The sequence below is a fragment of the Erigeron canadensis genome, chromosome 8, assembly GCF_010389155.1.
Source record: "Erigeron canadensis isolate Cc75 chromosome 8, C_canadensis_v1, whole genome shotgun sequence".
In the NCBI taxonomy this organism is placed as follows: Eukaryota; Viridiplantae; Streptophyta; class Magnoliopsida; order Asterales; family Asteraceae; genus Erigeron; species Erigeron canadensis.
The window spans coordinates 10,617,062-10,637,648 of record NC_057768.1 but is presented as its reverse complement, the minus strand read 5'-3'; the positions used below and the strand labels follow the sequence as shown (position 1 = coordinate 10,637,648).

General features: G+C 33.1%; 2 protein-coding genes across 9 annotated transcripts; both read right to left on the bottom strand.

Moving 5' to 3' along the window:
- Positions 1-478: 478 nt before the first annotated feature.
- On the bottom strand, positions 479-7,380 carry LOC122578729 (WUSCHEL-related homeobox 8-like). 5 transcript variants are annotated; one of them, XM_043750752.1, is made up of 4 exons: positions 7,151-7,380; positions 5,841-6,069; positions 1,316-1,819; positions 479-773 (listed from the first exon to the last, which is right to left on the bottom strand). In XM_043750752.1, the coding sequence occupies exons 2-4, from the start codon at positions 6,010-6,012 to the stop codon at positions 667-669; spliced, it is 783 nt and encodes a 260-aa protein (XP_043606687.1). In that variant the 5' UTR covers positions 6,013-6,069; positions 7,151-7,380; the 3' UTR covers positions 479-666. The 5 variants fall into 5 exon arrangements, with proteins under 5 accessions (XP_043606687.1, XP_043606690.1, XP_043606688.1 ...); XM_043750755.1 differs by having other exon boundaries at positions 479-752; positions 7,151-7,371; XM_043750753.1 differs by lacking the exon at positions 7,151-7,380 and adding an exon at positions 6,272-6,331.
- A 7,258-nt stretch (positions 7,381-14,638) lies between these two features.
- On the bottom strand, positions 14,639-20,086 carry LOC122580227. 4 transcript variants are annotated; one of them, XM_043752502.1, is made up of 6 exons: positions 19,858-20,086; positions 18,639-18,840; positions 18,313-18,395; positions 16,073-17,629; positions 15,817-15,982; positions 14,639-15,532 (listed from the first exon to the last, which is right to left on the bottom strand). In XM_043752502.1, the coding sequence occupies exons 2-6, from the start codon at positions 18,718-18,720 to the stop codon at positions 14,916-14,918; spliced, it is 2,505 nt and encodes an 834-aa protein (XP_043608437.1). In that variant the 5' UTR covers positions 18,721-18,840; positions 19,858-20,086; the 3' UTR covers positions 14,639-14,915. The 4 variants fall into 4 exon arrangements, with proteins under 4 accessions (XP_043608437.1, XP_043608440.1, XP_043608438.1 ...); XM_043752505.1 differs by having other exon boundaries at positions 16,073-17,626; XM_043752503.1 differs by having other exon boundaries at positions 18,313-18,392.
- Positions 20,087-20,587: the final 501 nt, after the last annotated feature.

Sequence of the window (20,587 nt, the reverse complement as noted above, 5' to 3'; positions counted from 1 at the left end):
TATGTTAAATCAATTTGATGGCCACCACGTTTGCTTTGTTCAAGTGTGTTGGGTTATTATAAAAAAACAAAAAAAAGGTAAAAAAAAAAATTCTTTTAGTCCGACGACTTTAAGGGTATGTTTGGTATGATGATTTCTGTGGTGCCAACAAACTAAGTTTTCAAGATGATTGTTATGGATAAAAGTAGTTCACTGCACTGGGTGAATATGATACCAACAAGTCGAGTTTTTAGCATGATTGTTAAAGATGACCTAATGGTGTACCAATCCACTTTCACAACATTCTACTAAATCAATTATAAACTTGGTTTCTTTCTAGATCAAAAACCCAGATACAAAACATTTTTTCCGAAAGTCTTGAGTTTCATCCAAAATATGCGTTAAACTTAAGAGCAGATGTAGATCAAAATGTCATTTAAAAAAAATATATAATTATGAACATAAAACATAGATATTTTATCAGATTCCATACCGAACAAAAAAAACGCCTACTATATATATCATCCACAAATTACAAGCCAAGAACAATAAACAGTTTAATAACGCTCCATGATCGACTTGCAAAATCAGCAATTTTAGCATATCTGTACATAAGTTGTTAACGAAGTGGAATCAATACGAAATCTATGACTAGACTTGAATCACTTCTTGCTCATCATTTAACGCTCAGCCTGTCATGTTGTACTCGTCACCCTGCATATATGGCTGGTAACTCCCTGGAACTTCCATCTTTCCAATTATACGGTCCATTCCTGCATTAATGGATGCACCATCTGCTAAGCATGTTATACATTTATATCATATAGAAACAAATGGTAAAATGAGCAGGGTTCAGAGTCACTAGTAAGGCACTCATTTTGCCCAAAAAAACTCCTTTGCTGAATTTTTCTAATAAACACCAAGTGTACATTTTGACATTTTTTAGAAAGTCTATTAGATTGTGTATGATTTATTCCTAATAGTTTGTCATTGCTCCAAGATTACTTCAGAATTAGACACATTTTAATAATAATCAATGATTTCATAAAAGAAGTCACTCAAATCAGTAATCATCAATATTTAGAGGTGGCAATTTCAACAATCTCAGACATCTTCGGCTGCAATCATTCTAAAAAAGACATTGTGAAACACTCCTCCCCACCCCCACATCCACCAGTTTCGATTTGCACTAAAGACGACGCCTTTTCAATCTAAAACTCTATTAACCCGTTACCCAACCTACCCTGTCTGCCCATCTTGCCACCTCTACAAAGATACTTACGAATTTTCAGATTTAACTTAAAACATACTAAAAGTATCGTGATATTATACTTACTTGGATTAGCTAACATACTCCCATAATATGACATCTGGCCGACATTGCCAGAAGGCTTTGAACTGGCATCAGAAGGAAAAAGGGGCTCCACTTTCTTGGCTCGTTGATCCACTGAATTTATACCAGAACTTACATTTGTATTCTGGAAACACATATTATCATCAGCTGTTGATGCTGAATTCTGCTGCGGTTTGGGTGACTCAACCTCAGTTTCCACTTCAGATTCACCATTATTAGGTGCAGATACTTGTTGCTTCCTCTTTGATCGAGCCCGCCTATTTTGGAACCAGTTATAAACATTTGTTTCAGAAATCTGGCCATGCTGTAATAATTCCGATGTGATTTCTTTTATTTTCTGTTTGCTTGGAGTCCCATTTCCCTGCTCAAAAAGCCGCTCAAGAATCTGAAGCTGAACTGGTGTCGGGGTCCATCGCTGTCGGCCAGAAAACTTATGTCCACCAGATGTGACCAACGGGTCACTGTATAAGTTCCCAAGTCTAACTCCTGCAAGAACATAATCCAAATTTCCATACTGAGCACATATATATATGTCTTTTGTTTCCCATGAATTGGGAATTCAAAATGTTTTGTCAAAGTATGTTTATAGTGTCTATTGTCTTTGCATATTCAAATGTACAATTTGAATATAGAGCATAATCATATACTCATGTGAAATGCAAGTGGATGATTTAACACGAAACGTAATTTAACGAATGTATAACTGTATAAGCATACAAAAAGCGTTTTATATCGGCCAAATCTTTAAAAATACTCGCCCGTGTAAGACTTTAACAAAGTATTTACATCACAGTTTGTCTTTAATATGCCATGCCGTGGAAAATAACAGCTATCTTACTTTAGAACATACATATAGTGTCAATTACATCATTTTTTTTAACTTCAAATAGTTAGAAATAAACTGGTCATGGCTGTTTACTAAAAAGGATTTAGCACATTACATTAACACTATCTAAAAAGGGATAGGTATCTTGAAATGTAACAAACTTTGAACGAATGTCTATAGTAGGAAATAACTAAAGTTGTGTGTATTGTATGTAAACAACTTGAAAATAATGTTTATTGTATGTAAGAAAATGTATTCAACTAATTAAAATCGGCCAAGTGGCACCTCTATATGGTTGCCACGTATGTTTTCTTACATACAATATACTTTTTTTAAAGTTGTTTACATACAATACACAAAACTTTAGTTATTTCCTATTATAGACATTCGTCCAAAGTTTGTTACATTCCAAGATACTTATCCCATCTAAAAACTAACAAAAAACATGTCTCACTAGAACCTGGAAAATCGCCCTTTGATAAAATCTTCAACAAAAACAATTGACTCATAAGGACTAAATTTACTAATCTTACTCCATGTAAACGCATACTTCACACTTGAAGTAGTCACATGAAAAACATCAAGCTAATATACTAGGATTTAATGTTTACATGGGAGTGTGCTAATGCAATAGATCTAGAAGGACATATTAAAGATTAACTGAAATAATATTCATAATACGGGAAAAGGATAGTGCATCAGTCATAAGTATATCAAGGATCGCCATCTAACTCAAAGAATTCACCTTGAAAAATATACAGACTAAAACTATAAAAATTGCGGACCAAAACCTTAAAAAACCTGATAATTATGATGAAGAATTTAACTTTAAATTTGATTTTCGTATTGACACAAGTCTCTTCTTAAGTTCATTACAAAAGCCCATGTTTTATGATGAAGATCTATATTTTAGTAATGTCTTGGAAGCACCTCCATGTGTTTCAAAGATTCTTTTTGTTTGTCTCTACTCTCTACCCTCCTCCTTAAAAATAACTCACCAGGAGATTGATCATTTAGTTTCACTAATAGGTAACTACTTGTTTTTATTGATAAATACAAGTAAGAAATTTCTAGTGATTAATATCCCGAGATCTTTACAAGAGGTCTCCGGTTTGAACCCCACTAGTTACAATATTGGGGGAGGCTAGGAAAGGCTCTGAAAACAGCCATTGGATACCTTGGTTAGGTTGGATACATCTAGTGTAAAATACTCACCCTCTCGGGTAATCTTAATAGGGAAAACCTCATCCAGAGATTAACATTTCGATAACAAGCAACATACATGCCAAAAAAAAAAGAAAATGATAACACTCGAAACTGGAAGTGCCTAAGTACAGTGTCTCATATATGTCATATGCTACTTTATCATATATGCAAACAAAGCAATATAAAAAAGATCATGAAGGTACCATGATGAGAAAATTTCAAAAACTAAAGTAAACTACAAACACACCATAGACTATTTTAACCAAAAAAAAAATACCTACTAGAAACATTGCATCAGTTCATCAAACAATTGTTTAAGGACTTACTAATGTACCCAAGTTACAAAAATAGAACAATAATCAAAAAATTCCCATTACATATTTATAACTAAAAAAATGCCATCAAAAAAATCCCATCATTTATAAACTAGGACTTATAATAAAACTTATAATATACACTTGTACACTATGCAGTAAAATATGTATTTTTGTTGTAGATGGCTAAAGTTTGTTCAAGATTTATCACTAATATACTATATAAATAAATTATGTGAAATGTTCATTTGAAAATTAAAATTTCTGTGAAAACTAGAAAACTGGCCAAAACACACTGTGATCTGAATTTAACACAACGTGTTTTAATTTTGTTTTCTAAACAATAAAAACACATTGTGTTAAATTTCAAATCACAGTGTGTTTTTGATAGCGCGTGAAAATCAGAAATATAAACTTAGCACAATGTATTTTCTAAGAAAAATTACAAACACATTGTGTTAAATTCAAATCACAGTGTGTTTTGGTCGGTTTTCTAGTTTTCACGGAAACGTTGATTTTTAAATGATCACAACCCAATAAATTATAGTTAATTTCATCAACATGTAACATTCTTTTACCTCTTTCTTCTTTCCATTGTATACATTATCTTTCACTGATGCATGTAACATACTTAAATTTTCCTTCACTTCTGTACAATTTACGTTAAATGAAAAATAAAATAATTCATTTTATTTTCAATTTTTTCTAAATGAAATGCACGAAAGTATAATAACAAAAACCTATATATCAGAATTCCATTTTTGGAAGTATATATTATAGCAAGAAAATAAAATGATATGAAATCCTTTTAAATTATAATATGATCCAATTATCATAATTAAAAAAAGAAAGTCACGAAATTAATCAAACCACCAAATACTTTCCGGTTTCCACCAAACCCCACTACAATAATAATAATAATTATTATAATTACGTAAAAAACAAAGCAAAAAAGTAAATGTGAAGTCAAATAACACATTAGCATAAACAAAAACAACTAACCAAATGGAGGTGAGAAACATATAGTCATACCTCTACCTAATGTAAAAAGACTGTTTCCAGAAAGAACTCCGACATTACGGTACACACATATAGAAAAACAATACAAAGAAAAGACATATAGCTATAGCATATATATATACATACCAGCAAGATCATGATGGGAAGTAAGTGATTTATGTAAATCAACAAGCTGTTCACAAATAGTAGCATAAATAGCAATTTGTTTCCTCAAGACTTCCATTTGTTCATCTGTCATTACTTTGACAAACATCCCTCCATTTCCATTACTGTTATTTCCTTCATCTTGTTGCTCCATAATTCTTTGTTTGTTTTGTTTTCAATAATTAATTATACATTACCCAAGAAAGAAAGAGTGATTGAAGGGAGAGAGAAATATAGTCAGCAGTAGAGTAGAAGTTTGAAAATTAATATGGGGATGGGATGGGATGGTGGAAAAGTGTAGAAAAAGAAAAGAAAATGGCGGACAATAAAGACAAATATTGTGACAGATTTCCATTTTTATAATTTGTAATTATATTTCGGTGTTGTGCGGCATGTGAGTATTTTAGACTAAACCCACTGATTTCTTTTTTCATAAACTTTTCTACTTGTATACTTATTTTTTTATTTTTTTTTAAAAGTTAGGTAAGACATCCAGTATCAGGGAGGGATCGTATAAAATTTAAAAAGGGTTTATGTAAAATTCAGAGGTTATGTATGTTTATTAAATTTAAGGGTTTAATCTGTAACTTTTTTTTAATGTGACCACACCTAAACTTAGATAAAGTCTGCAGTACGGATCATTTTCCCACATTTTTATAACTTTTGTCTTTTGTTGATGTTTGAGAATATGTGGTATGATTTTGAGATAATGATTCAATTCGACTATGAATAATTTTATGCATTGGTTAAAATTAAAAATCAAAACTTAAACGTTAAATTTAAATCCTGACTTTGATATTAATTCAAAGATTGAGATTGTTTTAACTGCAAATTAAATTAAACTAATGTGAGAAAATCCTCATGCTGTCATGCATACATACATATGCAACAATAATCAACAATTAGATCACATTGCATCAGTTCATCAAACAATTGTGCAAGGACTACCCAAAGTTACAAAAATAAAACAATATAGATATAGCATATATATACATACCAGCAAGATCATGATGGGATGTAAGTGATTTATGTAAATCAACAAGCTGTTCACAAATAGTAGCATAAATAGCAATTTGTTTCCTCAAGACTTCCATTTGTTCATCTGTCATTACTTTGACAAACATCCCTCCATTTCCATTATTGTTATTTCCTTCATCTTGTTGCTCCATATATAATCTTTGTTTCTTGTTTTCAATGATCAATTATACCTCACCCAAGAAAGGAGACTGCAAAATAAATTAAGGGTTCAATTGATCTTCGCATTATCGGAAATATGCCAGTCAAAAACTATAGTCAGTAGAAGAGAGAAGAAGTTGAAAACTAATACAAGGGAGAAAAGTGTAGAATATTTGTACAAAAAGACAAAGATTTAAATTAAATTTAATTCTTAAGCAGCAACAGGGTCGGCAAGAAGCGGAGGAATGTTACCATGTTGTCGGCGTGATTGTTTCCGCTAAATGCGGGTGGACTGACCCAATTATTATTATTATTATTTTCTTTATAGCTACTCATTCCCAATATATTATTTTTATTGAAAATGATTATTAATCATCCTAACCAAATAGCTACTAATCCTTCTAACATCTCAGATGTGAACGTATGAAAAAATCAGGTGATAAAATTAAAAAAGAGAATTAATAGATAACACATGTCATCTTCTTAATGTATTAAAAAGATGAAAAATAATTAATCAACCTAATTAGTGTGCCTAAAGATATGTCTAAAACCTTAGGAATTTAACATGTGGAATGCACTAATTCTATTTCCTAATCTTGCCCCCTGATTTTTCCACATGTCATCATCTTACAATTAGACATAACTTTAGACATACCAATTAGATTGATTTATTATTATCCTAAAAGAATTATTAAGCTATTTGGTTATGAAGATTTATATTTTCCTATTTTTATTTTCGTTTCCTTTTCTTACTTTTTGTCAAATTTGTCTGCTAGGAAAACACTTTTTTATATTATTTTGTTTCCGTTTACGTCGCACACAAAGTTTTTCCTCTCTATTCCCCTGCCTTTTAAACTTGTACATACTTAATACTTTGACCCAACTTTTCTTTGAGAGACTTCATCTTCTTCCCTTCTTTGAACAAAAATTTCAGAAGGAAAGCAACCAAGCAAGCAAATTTAAGCCCAATTTCAATGATGTCACAAAGAATGCCTTCTCCCTTTCTGCCGTTACAATCAGCAAAATTAACTTATTCTATACTTATTTTATATATCCCTAGAACAAGCAAAAATGTAAAAAGAAATCATCAACAACAAGAATCAAATTAAATAAAATCAACAGCTTCAACACCTTTAGATCTAAGAAAAAAAACACGTGAGCAAGAATGCAACGGTGGAATCCGAGATGTTGTCGGTGGTAACTCCCTTTGAATGAATCTGATTGTTTTTTTACTCTTTCTTTACTAGAATAATTAGTAAACAATGAGCAACTGTAATGAAATGAAAATTGAAAGATCTACAGAGAAAGCTTAAAGGAAGCAGGGTCAAATGATGATTCACTAGAAAATTTTATGGGTGCTTTTTTTCTTTTCTTCACATGTGTATGGTACTATGGTTTTTTGAAGGAGATTTGGAAAATGAAAAATAATCCTGTGAGCAAGAAAAAGAGGGTTTGGAGGTTAGTAGGAAAAGTAAGTGGGCTGGGCACACGTATCATCTAATCATCATACACTCACGTTATCCCCCCTATATTTACGTCATATTAAAAAGGTTTTTTTTTTTTTTATTAAGATAGTTTCAATTTAGACGTATTGAAGGTACTTTTAATCAGCGATTTACTAGACATTGAACCTATTCCTCATTTAAATGCCTTGAGATAAAAAACTCAATACTCGAACACGAGATTTTGAGAAAAACTCTCCTCTGAAGCCCACGTGATTTTTTTATTAAAAGTTGGTAATGTTTTATTAAATAAATATTAAAAAATAGATAATTAATAAGGAGTAAATATTAAGGTAATGAAGAGGGATTAGGGGTGCCAAGTATACCCCCAACCCCCTTTTTTTTAGTTATATTATAGATTCTATCGTTGTGTCCAATCCACATTGAGGCGTATCGTATTAGATTTTAGCTTTCGAAATTTGCTAAATATACACTTGATTCAATCTTCACTGTCATATTGACTAGAAAGGTAAAGTAACTCCCAATGCCAACTTTCACGGGGTTTTGGTCCCCAATACCGTCTTTGACGATATATGGGGGAGGTTAAGGCGTATCATATTAGATTTTAGCTTTCGAAATTTGCTAAATATACACTTGGTTCAATCTTCACTGTCATATTGACTAGAAAGGTAAAGTAACTCCCAATGCCAACTTTCACGGAGTTTGGGTCCCCAATACCGTCTTTGACGGTATATGGGGGAGGTTAGGATATAGACGACCTTACTCCTACTAAAGGTAGAGAGACTGCTTTTAGGTTTTACTAAAAGTAGAAAAAGACCTCCAGCCTTACTGGGCATGAGCATCGAACCCATGATCTCTATCTCCAGAGGCAAAGACTCCAACCACTAATCCAACTCAGTTGGTTTTTCATTATCATATTGACTATAATCACTTAACCACTAACAAGGTCGGCTTAACATATTTGGAGGCTCTAAACGGAACTAACTTTGAGGCCTTATATAAAGTCATTAATTAAATTTTTTTTAAGTCTTTATGCGAAGTAAAACCGACAAAAATATATTTAAAAAAAAGTTTATTAAAATGCATGTACGTACACGTGAAAACTATTTACATAGATATAGTTACAAATATATTAAAATAAGATAGTTTATTAATATAATATAATAAGTATATGTATACATAAACTAAAATATCTCTATATATAAAAATAAAATACAATTAGGGCTTTCATATAAGTATAACTATAAGTATATTAATTTAATTAATTTAACTAAAAAGAAGTACGAGTAATAAAGAAACAAATTTAATATCACCATTTGAAGGAGAAAAGGAAACACAAATAAAAAGTACACATAAACTAAAGTATTCTATATATAAAAATAAAATACAATTAGGGCTTTCATATAAGTATATTAATTTAACTAAAAAGAAGTACGAGCAATAAAGAAACAAATTTAATATCACCATTCGAAGGAGAAAAAGAAACACAAATAAAGAGTAGTTAACAATAAATTAGATGATAGATAGTGGTATAATACTAGCATACATAAACTTGATGGGCCTAAGAAGTATACTTTTTCTGAATTGGTAGTGTTGGATTTTAGATTAGTATGTTTTCTAGTTAGATACTCACATGCATGGTTGTAAATATCGGCTATATCGGTCGATATATCGGTAATATATCGGAGATCGGCCTTCAACTGATACGATATATGGGTTATTGGCTGAACTTATCGTTTCGGTCAATATATGTCAATATCGGTGATATATCGGTAAAAAAAAAATTTGACTTATTTTAAAAAAAAACACGGGTTAAAACCAAAATAGGGTTCTGACTCTAAGATTAAAAGATATGTAAAATTTGCTTCGTAACATAGCAATTAAGATTAAAAGGTATGTAAACTTATGTAAAATTGTGTGTGCATATATATATATATATATATATATATATATATATTTTAAATAAATTCCTTTACAATTTAGGGTATCTGGTATATCCCTGATATATATGATATATCGCATATTGAGGGTCGGCCGATACGATACCGAAAACGATATTTACAACCTTGCTCACATGTATAAAGGTGTAGTTTTACCCAGGCCCAAATATGAATGTAAAATTATCAATAAGAAAGTAAGTACGTAAATAAGGAAAGGAAGTACGTAAGATAAATAAAAATGAGTGTTCATACCGACTGGTTGCTGTTCACTTTCAGCAACAAAATCGAGATCATCATCATTGTCATCGCCCTGAAATAGGTCAACTTGGCGGTCTTAGCAATGTTGGAGAGTGGGGGATTTTGTAACACCCCGACAGCGGCGGAAAACTCGGGATGTAAGATAAAGCACACGCGCACATGGATGTTACATTGGAATACTAAATGAGTGCTTAGGATAAACATAAATAGTCAATTTCATAACCAAACAAGCATAGTAGTAGTTATTACACACACAAGTTCAACAAAGATGATCAAATCAAGTACGAAAGGTTCCCACGCAGGGGATACGATTGGGCATATTGCCACCAAACACAAAGTACAAGCATGCAAACTCCAACCCTAAATCCTGAAGTCTGCTAATAGTCCCATGCTACCACTCCTAGCCACGATTAGCCGGTTTACCGCCAGTAGATCTCAAGTATGAAGTAGTATGTAGTGGCTAGTGACCAACTTGCACATAAGTAAGCGAGCACACACAATCCTCGATAGGACCGGCTAATAGTATCAATAGAGCACACACAATCCTCAATAGGACCGGCTAATAGTATCAATAGAGCACACACAATCCTCAACAGGACCGGCTAATAGTATCAATAGAGCACACACAATCCTCAACAGGACCGGCTAATAGTATCAATAGAGCACACACAATCCTCAACAGGACCGGCTAATAGTATCAATAGAGCACACACAATCCTCAACAGGACCGGCTAATAGTATCAATAGTGCACACACAATCCTCAACAGGACCGGCTAATATGTAACAAGTAGTCAAATAGCCAAAGAGTAGTAAAAGTAGTTACGGCATGTATAAAAGCATGAGTAGTATTCCTTTCACCCCGAAATAAGTAAAGAAAAAGGGGCTACGAAGACTCACAGTGATCTGCTACGAGCGTAGTTCTACAAGCATAGGGTATAAGCACAGATATAGTAAAATATATCTACTCGAATCCAAGTATGTCTTGATGTCAACCTAATCACAAACCATTGAGCATAGATGGATACATGTATTAGTTCTCGTGATTATTTATTTACTAAGTGTCCTTGATGTACTGATGATTTGGATCACTAATGATCTTTAAACGTTTGACTCAACAGTGTTTTTCATACACTAGACTCGTAATGAACGTCTTTGAACTCGCACTTTGATAAACAAGATCGAATATGTCTTGATTATACCTTAATTAGGGTTTCCTTGTACATGATAGACTTGGATTACAACTAAGTATAAAACCTGATTTCTACAACTAACGAAAATAGGGTTTAAATTCGTAAGGTGTAGCTGAACGAAGATTAAATTCGTAAGGTGTATCTGAACGAAGATTAAATTCGTAAGGTGTATCTGAACGAAGATTAAATTCGTAAGGTGTATCTGAACGAAGATTAAATTCGTTTGAGGACTTAAGTTTGTTTGCTAAGTTCGTTTTGAAGCTTAACTTCGTTTTGGAAGACTTAAATTCGTTTCTGGGATACTAAATTCGTTTTAAGTGTTTTTAGGACGAATTTGGGACTGTTCAAACAAAAACGAGGGTTTTGAAGATTAAAACATGTTTACGACCCAAATTTGATCACGAAAAGGTTACTAAACACTTTTAGACACAAACCCACTAACTTTTAACACGATTTTTACACCAAAAATGGACCAAATCATCAAGAACATACACTTGAAAAGTAAGCTTTTATTTTGATGAAAATCTCAAAACTTGTTGTCATTACCTGAAAATCGATACTAGAAATATGTTTTGATTATCACAAGGAAGCTAAAAATGCAAGAAATCTTGGTTTAACAACTCAAAATCAAATGATGAATTTTTGTGGGTGAAGATGGTGAAGGTATGTGTGTTTTTAGAGAGAGAGAGGTGAGATGGGATGAAAATGGAGAAGAAGTGGAAAAATTGGGTTTTCTAACCCTTATATAGTTTTTCCCTTAATTAATGATTCTAATAATTGTAGGGCCTAAATGAAACATTTTCAGACTAGAATTTCTTGAACACAATCGCTTACGTCTTGAAACCTAACATTCTTATCACAATAGACCATAGACGCGTCTTATAATTTAAGATTTAAGAGTGAATAGACCTTCACGTGAGCACATGTTTGAAACTAGAACATATTATGGATTTATTTAAATTATTTCTAAGGCGGTTGTTACAGATTTATTGGCGGAGGAGAACCCTGATTATACCCGTAACATAGATATGGAGATGCGGGTTTCTAGAACATAACATTGAGGGGGGCACTAATGGTTTAGAAAATTGTTCGGAGATAGTTGAGAATAGTATTTGTTTTGGAAAAGCAGTTTGTTGTGGATAAATCGGACGAACGGGTTGAGATCGCATCTGCTTGGAAGTGGCTTTTTTTTTTTTTACCTTTTTTGGATCCATATATGGTTTGTGTAATGGTTTTTTTTTTTTTTATGAAAATGTAGAGATAGAAATGAATTTTGTTGTGGTGTCATATTGTTTTTAAAAGTTATGTAGATATTTATGGTGAAGAGAAATGTTAGGATAACTAACAAATTACAAACATTTTTTATACTAATGCACATAGCATCTTATGTGACATTTACATGTCATAACATTAACTTATCAATTAATAAAAAGTAAGTAACTCCTAATGCCGTCTTCTATGGGTTTTGGGTCCCAATACCGTCTTCGACGGTGTATGGGGAGGTTGATATGTAGACAGCTTTACCCTCACCAAAGGTAAAGAGGCTGCTTCCAGGTTCTACCATAGATAGAAAAGGACCTTCAGCCTTGCTGGACATGAGGATCGAACCCATGACCTCTGTTTCCAGAGGCATGAGCTCCAACCACTGATCCAACCCAATAGTAACTTAATTAAGGTTAAAATTTTATTTTATTTATTATTATTTTTTTAAATAAATGCAAAAATCCAACCCCTAGTGGGGCCCACCTGCACGTTCCACACACTAGGTGAAATTGCTCGATTCCTCCTATTACCAATCCCCTTCACCGATGGACCAGCGACGGTGTTGCCGTCACACGCTGCTGATCGTTGAACGGGGTTTATCAAACCTTCTCCCTTCCCCTTTATGTTTATATGATGTTTGTAAGTCTAATGTTTCTCTGTAACCATAACTCATGCTAGCATTAAACATGCTAGTCAGTCACCACTCACCCTGAATCATTTTGGCCCACTTGGGGTCTACGTTTCACTTGGTTTTGCAAAGGTAAAAAAAAAAAAAAAACTTCTAGTCCCAAAACTTGTGTACATGTGATCTGTACCCGCCTAACGTAATTATATATATAACAATCCGAAAGTTAACTACTACAGTACGGCTTAGTTACAATCTAACTGGCTTGGTTGGCCTTTATTTAATATCAAAGTTACTTTTTTACCCTTTCTTCTTCTACAACTTTTCGGTTTCCATCAACTTCTTTTCACCTCTTATCTTTGCCATTTCTTCTTCTTCTTTTACAATTGTAAGCATTCTTTTCAGCTTTTATCTTTTTCTCACAAGTCTTCATCATCTATGGAAACTGGGTGACACGGATAATGATAATCACCAAATATTTTCCACCGCCACCCAATTCAACATGGAAGACAGCATCAACTCCGTCGCCGCCGTTGGAAGCTGCGAACTCCGGGGACTACATACATACACATGCTAATATAAACATGAAATATATGTATATGTATCTATGTATCTGTCACCAGGAAAACACGGCACGAACAACCACCGTCTTTAACCACCACGGGCTGCCATTGATCACACTAAACATTCATGGAGACCGAAGAACAACCACCGACCTCCTTTCACCGTCAGGAACAACCACTTTTCAAATCACCAAAATAATCAAAAGTACTGGTAAAAAGAAAAATTGATTAAATTATATACTTAAATACAATCTCAGCTTCACTTACATGATTCAACCTCATAAGCCATCCTAATTTACTTTTTTTCACCCACCAATCCACCACCGAGTTGTGCCCCGCCAAAACGGAAGAGTGATTAAACCCCAAAAAAGATTTGCTGATTTTTTTTGGGTATATTAACAAAAATCGGGTCATCAAAATATCTATATAAATTTAAAATGAAAAACATGGTTGAGTTTTTATTTGAATTGAGAGAGATTTCAAATCTGTGAACTGGGATCATCAGCGAAAAATAATGGAATGAAAACTATATGGAGTTTCATCAATAGAGAGTAAAAACATGATCACATGATAATGGAAACAAACGAGGAATGCGTGTAACAATGACAATAATGTGAACAACAAGTGATAGAGAGACATACACCTGTCTCATTGTTTTATTATTATTATTTGTTAGTGCCATTGATGTTGTCAATTGTAATTGTTGATGACTTGATGTAAGTTACTCCTAAAATAGCTATAAATTGAATTTAATGAATTTAACAATCAACAAATTTTTAGTAACGAAAGCTTGCATAAAATTAATTTACTTTTTTTTACATTTACTTATTAACAAATGGAAGAAGAAATAAAAAAAATTGTTCTTTTGCCTTTTCACACCGATGATGAATGTAAATTAAATAATTTTTAACACATTACTTTGTACCTTTTAACATACTATCACATAAATTAAGGTGTTAAATCCATGAATCTTATTCTACTTATATCTTGAAGCATAGTTAATTTCATGAGGAAATTACTGTACGTTGAATGTTCTAACGAATGTTATACGTTGTTTCTGTTTTATTTTCAATAGTTGGCTAAATATGCATATAAAATCAATAAAGAGAAGGTTAACTAAACAGACGACTAGATGAAACTCGAAGAAACATTACATAAAATACCCCGCAGCGAAGCACAGGTATATTAACTAGTTATGGTAACAAAGTGTCCACATGCATTTCCTAAATAAAATAACATGAGCATGTAATGTAGCTTAATATACTAATATGAATATGAATACAATATTAACATGGGTCTGAATATGTATATCGATCTAATTAAGAGGGAGTATGGTTAGACTTTAAAGATGGTGATTGTTATGAACAAAATATTGGCATGCAATCAATAAAAAAGAAAACACCCAAATAGAAGCCCAAATATAATGATGATCCTACAATGCTGCTACTTTTTTCCTAAACAGCACAAAAACATGCCCACACTCAATCTGATTTACTAATACTACTCTCATCTACTTTCACTCACTTCATTCACACTCATATATACAAGACTGCTATACCCATGTCGTCGTGGTTTCCTCAAAAGCTTTTACAGTTAGAATCTTCTTCTGTATCCATCTCTCATTTCCTTCACCGTTTCTTCCACAAGATCTCTCATGATATGAGACTCGACCTCTTTTGCTAGAGTGTCACTATCCTCGTTCACCAGTTCCGACCATGGCATTGTCTGCAAGTCTCTAGCCACCATGGTATCGAAAAAGTAAAAAGATCTGTCTACAGGAGGGTGTAAATGCTCGTGTAACATACCCCACACCTGATCCAGTAATGTATTTCCTCGAGGGGGTTTCACCATTCTTCTACTAAGATTTGATATGTGCAGAGGAGGGACCAGTACTTTTGACAGTACCTCGTTTAGTAAATCAAACAACACCTTGTGATCAACCATTTTTGCATAATGGTTATTCACATCATTTCTATATGACTCCTCTACTTGTTCAAAGACCTTGCTGCTTATTGGTTTTGCATAACTGTCCCATCTGTATAAAGATTTACCAAATGAATTATCATATAAACCAGAAGCAATTAGCAGGTCTCGTACGTAAGCCTCATCTTCGTCTTCAAGCTCTGCAATGTTTGACTCAATGGGTTGTTCTTCGATTACTGTTTCCTCTGATCGGCCAGTCTCGAGTTGATGCAGCTGTTTCCTTAGCTCTGGCAAAAGATAACAGAACATTTATATCAGATAATCGCAATAGATAAACTCTTAACTAATTGCTGGTTGTCTGGAGTCTGTATCTGAATCTAGATAAGAAGCTAGTACATATCAATTTGATTTCTTTTATATTTTTATCTAAATAAACGCGGACAGTGTTCAACGTGTTCGTTGAGATGGAATCATGTTCCTAAAAGGAACAACAGATTAAGGATGCTGGCTTAAGGCATATGTGGCAGGGAACACACTAAATAAAGTAATAAGCAATTTTCAATTCTCTTACCATTTAGGTTAGAACTTATGTCTCTGAAAGCTTGTGGCAGATCATTATCGTCTGATATAGGTGCACCTGGTGTTGAAGGGCTGGCACAATACGCCGCCCGATAGAAGTCCTCATGCATGCTACTACAAACAGATGCTGGACTAGGTGGAACCTCAGTTGCATTTTCCTGATACAAAATCCATAAAATCGTTAGCTAACGTATGAAAATGGATTTACTATTGTAAGACTTGAAATGAACAAAAAAAGTATCTCGTACTGGTCTGTCGCCAAAATTCAGCATAACTGTTGGTCCATTCATTATATCTTTCACGAAACTACGGTCATTGTCACGAAAATCAGAAGCTGAATGTATCCTTCTGCCAAACAACCTTGCCCTGTGTGTTATGCTATACTTTAAACTCGATACTCTTTCCTTTAAATTAAACCTGTCTTTCCTCTGCTTTTTCACCTTCATCGTTAACTTTTCATTAGCTTCATGCTTCCTTCGAATGTGAGCACCAGTTACAACATGTCGATCTTCGAGAAGAAGCTTCCCAAACGATGTTCCCGAAACTGGAGCTGACAAAGATCTAACAAGATTGATGGGAGACAAATTCCTTTGAAGAATCATATTCATATCATCAGGCTCACATCTGAACGATTTGCTTTGAGAATCATTTTCATCTTTCTTTTCATCATTGTATGTTATCTTGTCAACGTTATTTGATTCTCTCTTTAGAACATTCCTTAGTCTTTCTGATAAAAGCCTTCTGGTATCTCTGCTGATGAACTCAGGAGAATTCGAACCACTGCACTGAAATTCACCTCTATAAGACCTTGTTGATTCGGAACGAATCAAATTTGTCCCGAGATCTTTTGTAACGCTTTCTCTGACTTGTTTTGCTATTCGTTGAGCTATTTGTTTAGGATCTGAAGGTCTCTCTCTGTAAGGTGTCTCAATTCCACCACCTCGAATCAAACCACTTTTGAAAGTTTTTCCTTGCAATTCAAATTTTAACCGTTCTTTAACTTCCTCAAGAAAATCTTCAATATTGTTTCTATCTTCAGAAGCAACTGATGAGCTGGCATATGGCTCTTCAGCATTAGTATTTCTGTCAAATCCAGGCTTCAAGATCACTATCGTTGTTGGTGCAGAATATGACTCAGTTTCCTCAAAGTCTCCACTTAATGTTTTCCTTCTGATAGAAACTGATCGTTTTTCTTCTGTTCTTAAAGATCGGGATTTTCTTAAATCTTCAACTTTATCTACTTTTGTAGATGAATTTGCATACAGAACCATTTTTTCCTTGTTGAGATTCTCTTGAGCCATCCACTGATCAGGAATGGCAATGGTGTCATGTTCAACAATCTTTGAACATTCTTTAAACCTTGCTGATTGCCATGCTTCAAACTCTTTCTTAAACTTCTGTAGTTCTTCCTCTTGAGGATGCTCCCGAGGCTTGGGCTTTTTTGACATTTTGTTACTACTCCAATCATCAAGATCACTGTCTTCAGATAAGTGCAATGAATCTGAACTTACTAGTCTAAAAGATTTTGACGGTGAAAGTGCAGAGCCAACGGAGCTACTTCTAGATAGTTTTTCCTTTGATATATTATTATGTGATGTATTTTCGATTTTATTCTCAGACAACCGCACCACTGGTGTTGTATCTGGAGGCATTGAATCGACACCCATCAGACGAGCCACTATGCTTGGGGCATTTGCTTTGTTTTGTGGTCTTTTTGACATCTCATCATTTATTAACTTCTTCATTGGAGCCTCTGTTGGATAATAGCCCGACCCAATCCACTTGTCTGTCTCTTGGTACTTCTGCTGAAATTATTTTAATGGAGTTATACAACAAAAAAATCTAAAAGTATACATACTGCGTCACAAGTGTACACAAATACCAATGAGATTATTTAAATAACCACACGGTGAATACCTTATTTTGGATTGAACCATTTGTATAAAGTATAGGTGACAAAAATTGGGTTATGTAGCGAGTCAAAGCAGGTTGGACAGAACTAGTTAATATAGATCTGCTCAAAATTGATATAAGGTTGACTCACAAAGAATCTGTTTCATATTTTTAATGAATTTTTCTAGGAATAAGTAAATTAAATCTATTTCTGGTTACTTTTAACCCATTTGGCCCGTTCCATTTTTAATATAGTTAATTTGTTTTACCCATTTGATCTGCTATAGGCATGGTATGACCCTAACCCATTTTGTTGCTTGGTAAATAGGCTAAAATTGCCATATCTGCTGTACAAGTTAATACTACCAATCTTAGAATTTACGAAAGCACAAAGATCTACAGATTCCGTTAACTAAAAGGATTAACCTAACATCATTATATATTCAAAGGGAAACTAGTGATCCAAAAATGCAACTTTTTAGAGTTCAAACTCATACTACACGAGTTTAAGTTCCTATTTTTACAATATGTAAAAATAGGAGGAAAAAAAAACACCGAGTTATCTATGGTTTGCAGGCTTATACAAAGATCTTACCAGTTCATCATCTTGTGGAGAGTAATAGCCCTTATAAGTTCCCACAGGAAGATCTAAACTGTTGCGTGGAGCTTCTAAGCCTGCTGAAGATTATAAATCATTTAGTGGTTTATATATGTCTTGCTAAAGACATATGAGAGCAAAACTTTAAAAGCAAACCAACTACAGCTAATCAGTTCAAAGATTTTCAAATGTAGGTGCAACAACTATATTCACATCTTTTCTTAGTAGTTTAAAACAGTAATAAAAATATCAGCAACAATATTAATGGTAATAAAAATAATAGCTCGCAGGTGCAGGTTATTAATAATAATAGTAACTCTTACCACCAACATTTCTTTTATGTGTTCCAAACTTCCTGGCCATCTTTCCGTGTTTTAAATCTACGAGGTGTAAGAATCCTCCCATACAGGTACTGACACTAGCAAGAAAACTAAAATGTGCTTAATGTTGCACCAGTGTGCTACTCCGCCAGTACCTGGCCAGTTTCTGCCATAGAATGGCTAACGAAAACATTCATTTCACAGCCTGTAAAATAAAGTCAGATTGAATATCTTTGGAAAGCAAAGTAATAACATATAAAAAAAAATAGGTCCAACATTTCATTATCTAAAATGCCTCAACCGGGTTACAAACAGATGAACACAAAAATGACTAGGAAACATGTTCAAGAAACATTTATACATCCAACTTACAATCAGGTGAGATCCAACATGAAATGGGCTGATTTTAGGCCAAAAGAAAACCCAACAAACAGCTTAATTCCAAATTAGTAATAATTTAATTCCACGGTGTCGATGGATTTGAAAATAAATACAAACAGTTGGTTGTAAGTAATTAAAAAAACCCAGACCAAGTCTTGATACATATAAATTCAACTGGAAACAAAAGTGCATTATACTTAAGCACAACAGCCTGGCCCATTCTGTTACATTACATGTGGATTAGTCTTTTTGCCTATATGATTAACTTCATTATAACATGCTACCTTTCTAAATCTAAAACCATCAAGCTGTTCATTTCCATCTCCCTTTTACCAAATTGCATTATTATTAAGAAAAAAAATTTTCACCTGTTATATACATTCTGTATATCTACACGTATATATACTACCTATATATATGTATGTGTTTTAAATTACAGGATAGATAATCATGATTCTGTTTTCAAGACTTAAAACTAACAAGCAGTTATACAATTAAAACTAACAAGCAGTTATACAAGACTTAAATTACAGTTGTGCATACTGATTAAAGTTGGAAAAGTTGAAAAAGATAGCACATAATAATAATTCATGAATCACAATAATAATTTAACCAATAGCCAAAAAAAAAGAAACAGCTCCAATTCATGTAAAATCCAGTACATACTATTATCAGAAATCAACTTAAATGAAATTCATAATATCAAACACACCACAATTCAACAAAAAAATCATCACCCTTATGATTACATTTGATCAAAATATTTACAATGACTATAATTCAAGAAACAATATGATCAAAAATGCCAAACAGATACAATGATGTGTAAGTTAAAAATTACCATTATCAATCAAATGTAATGAATCATCATCGAATTCCAAAAATGGTCGGATCCAAGATAACCCAGAAGATGAAAAAGATAATAATTATAGAGTAAAAGTAATAAGTAAAGGTTGATCAGCCTTTATTTAAGTGCACATACATTGAAGAATTTGAGGAAAACAGAATTTGTTGGAAACAGAGAGAGAAAGAAAAACAAAGTACAAGAATTTAATGACAGAGAGACAGACAGAGAGGGAGGGAGAAAGAGCAGAGAATCGGGATTCCAAGGAAATATAATAATTATAATAATTGTGAGTTGCTGCTTTTTAGCATGGAACTGCCCACGACCAAACCAACCTTTACGTCGTGCTTGTGTTAGTTTTTTTTTAAGCGATTCTTTTTTTTTTTTTACCTCACATCAGCCCACTTGTTTTACAAATTTACATGACTTGTTTTATGTATAAAAAAGTTAAATGTTAAAAAAGTTTTGCTAAACGTAACTTTTAGTGTTGCAGTTACGATGTATTAAATATTTTATACATTTTTTTTTATAAAACTTAGGGTTGTATTGTTAATATAAAAAGTATAAATTTTTTATACAAGTTAATGACAGTCTTAAAAGTTACGTTTAGCATTTTGTCATGTTAAATCTTAAAAGAATATAAAATAATTATTATTATGAAGTATAAATTTGCATTCTTTATTTAGCGACAAATGCATATACTAATGTATGTCTCAATATATTGCGT

Bases quoted from the DNA above. Each gene is read 5' to 3' on its own strand.
- LOC122578729 (XM_043750752.1), bottom strand. From the start codon at position 6,012: ATGGAGCAACAAGATGAAGGAAATAACAATAATGGAAATGGAGGGATG. The intron at 1,820-5,840 runs GTATGTATATAT...ATGTTCTTGCAG, and splicing joins ATCCCATCATGATCTTGCTG to GAGTTAGACTTGGGAACTTA. The intron at 774-1,315 runs GTAAGTATAATA...CATGCTTAGCAG, and splicing joins GAGTATGTTAGCTAATCCAA to ATGGTGCATCCATTAATGCA.
- LOC122580227 (XM_043752502.1), bottom strand. From the start codon at position 18,720: ATGGGAGGATTCTTACACCTCGTAGATTTAAAACACGGAAAGATGGCC. The intron at 15,983-16,072 runs GTACGAGATACT...ATTTTGTATCAG, and splicing joins TGAATTTTGGCGACAGACCA to GAAAATGCAACTGAGGTTCC. The intron at 15,533-15,816 runs GTAAGAGAATTG...ATCTTTTGCCAG, and splicing joins CATAAGTTCTAACCTAAATG to AGCTAAGGAAACAGCTGCAT.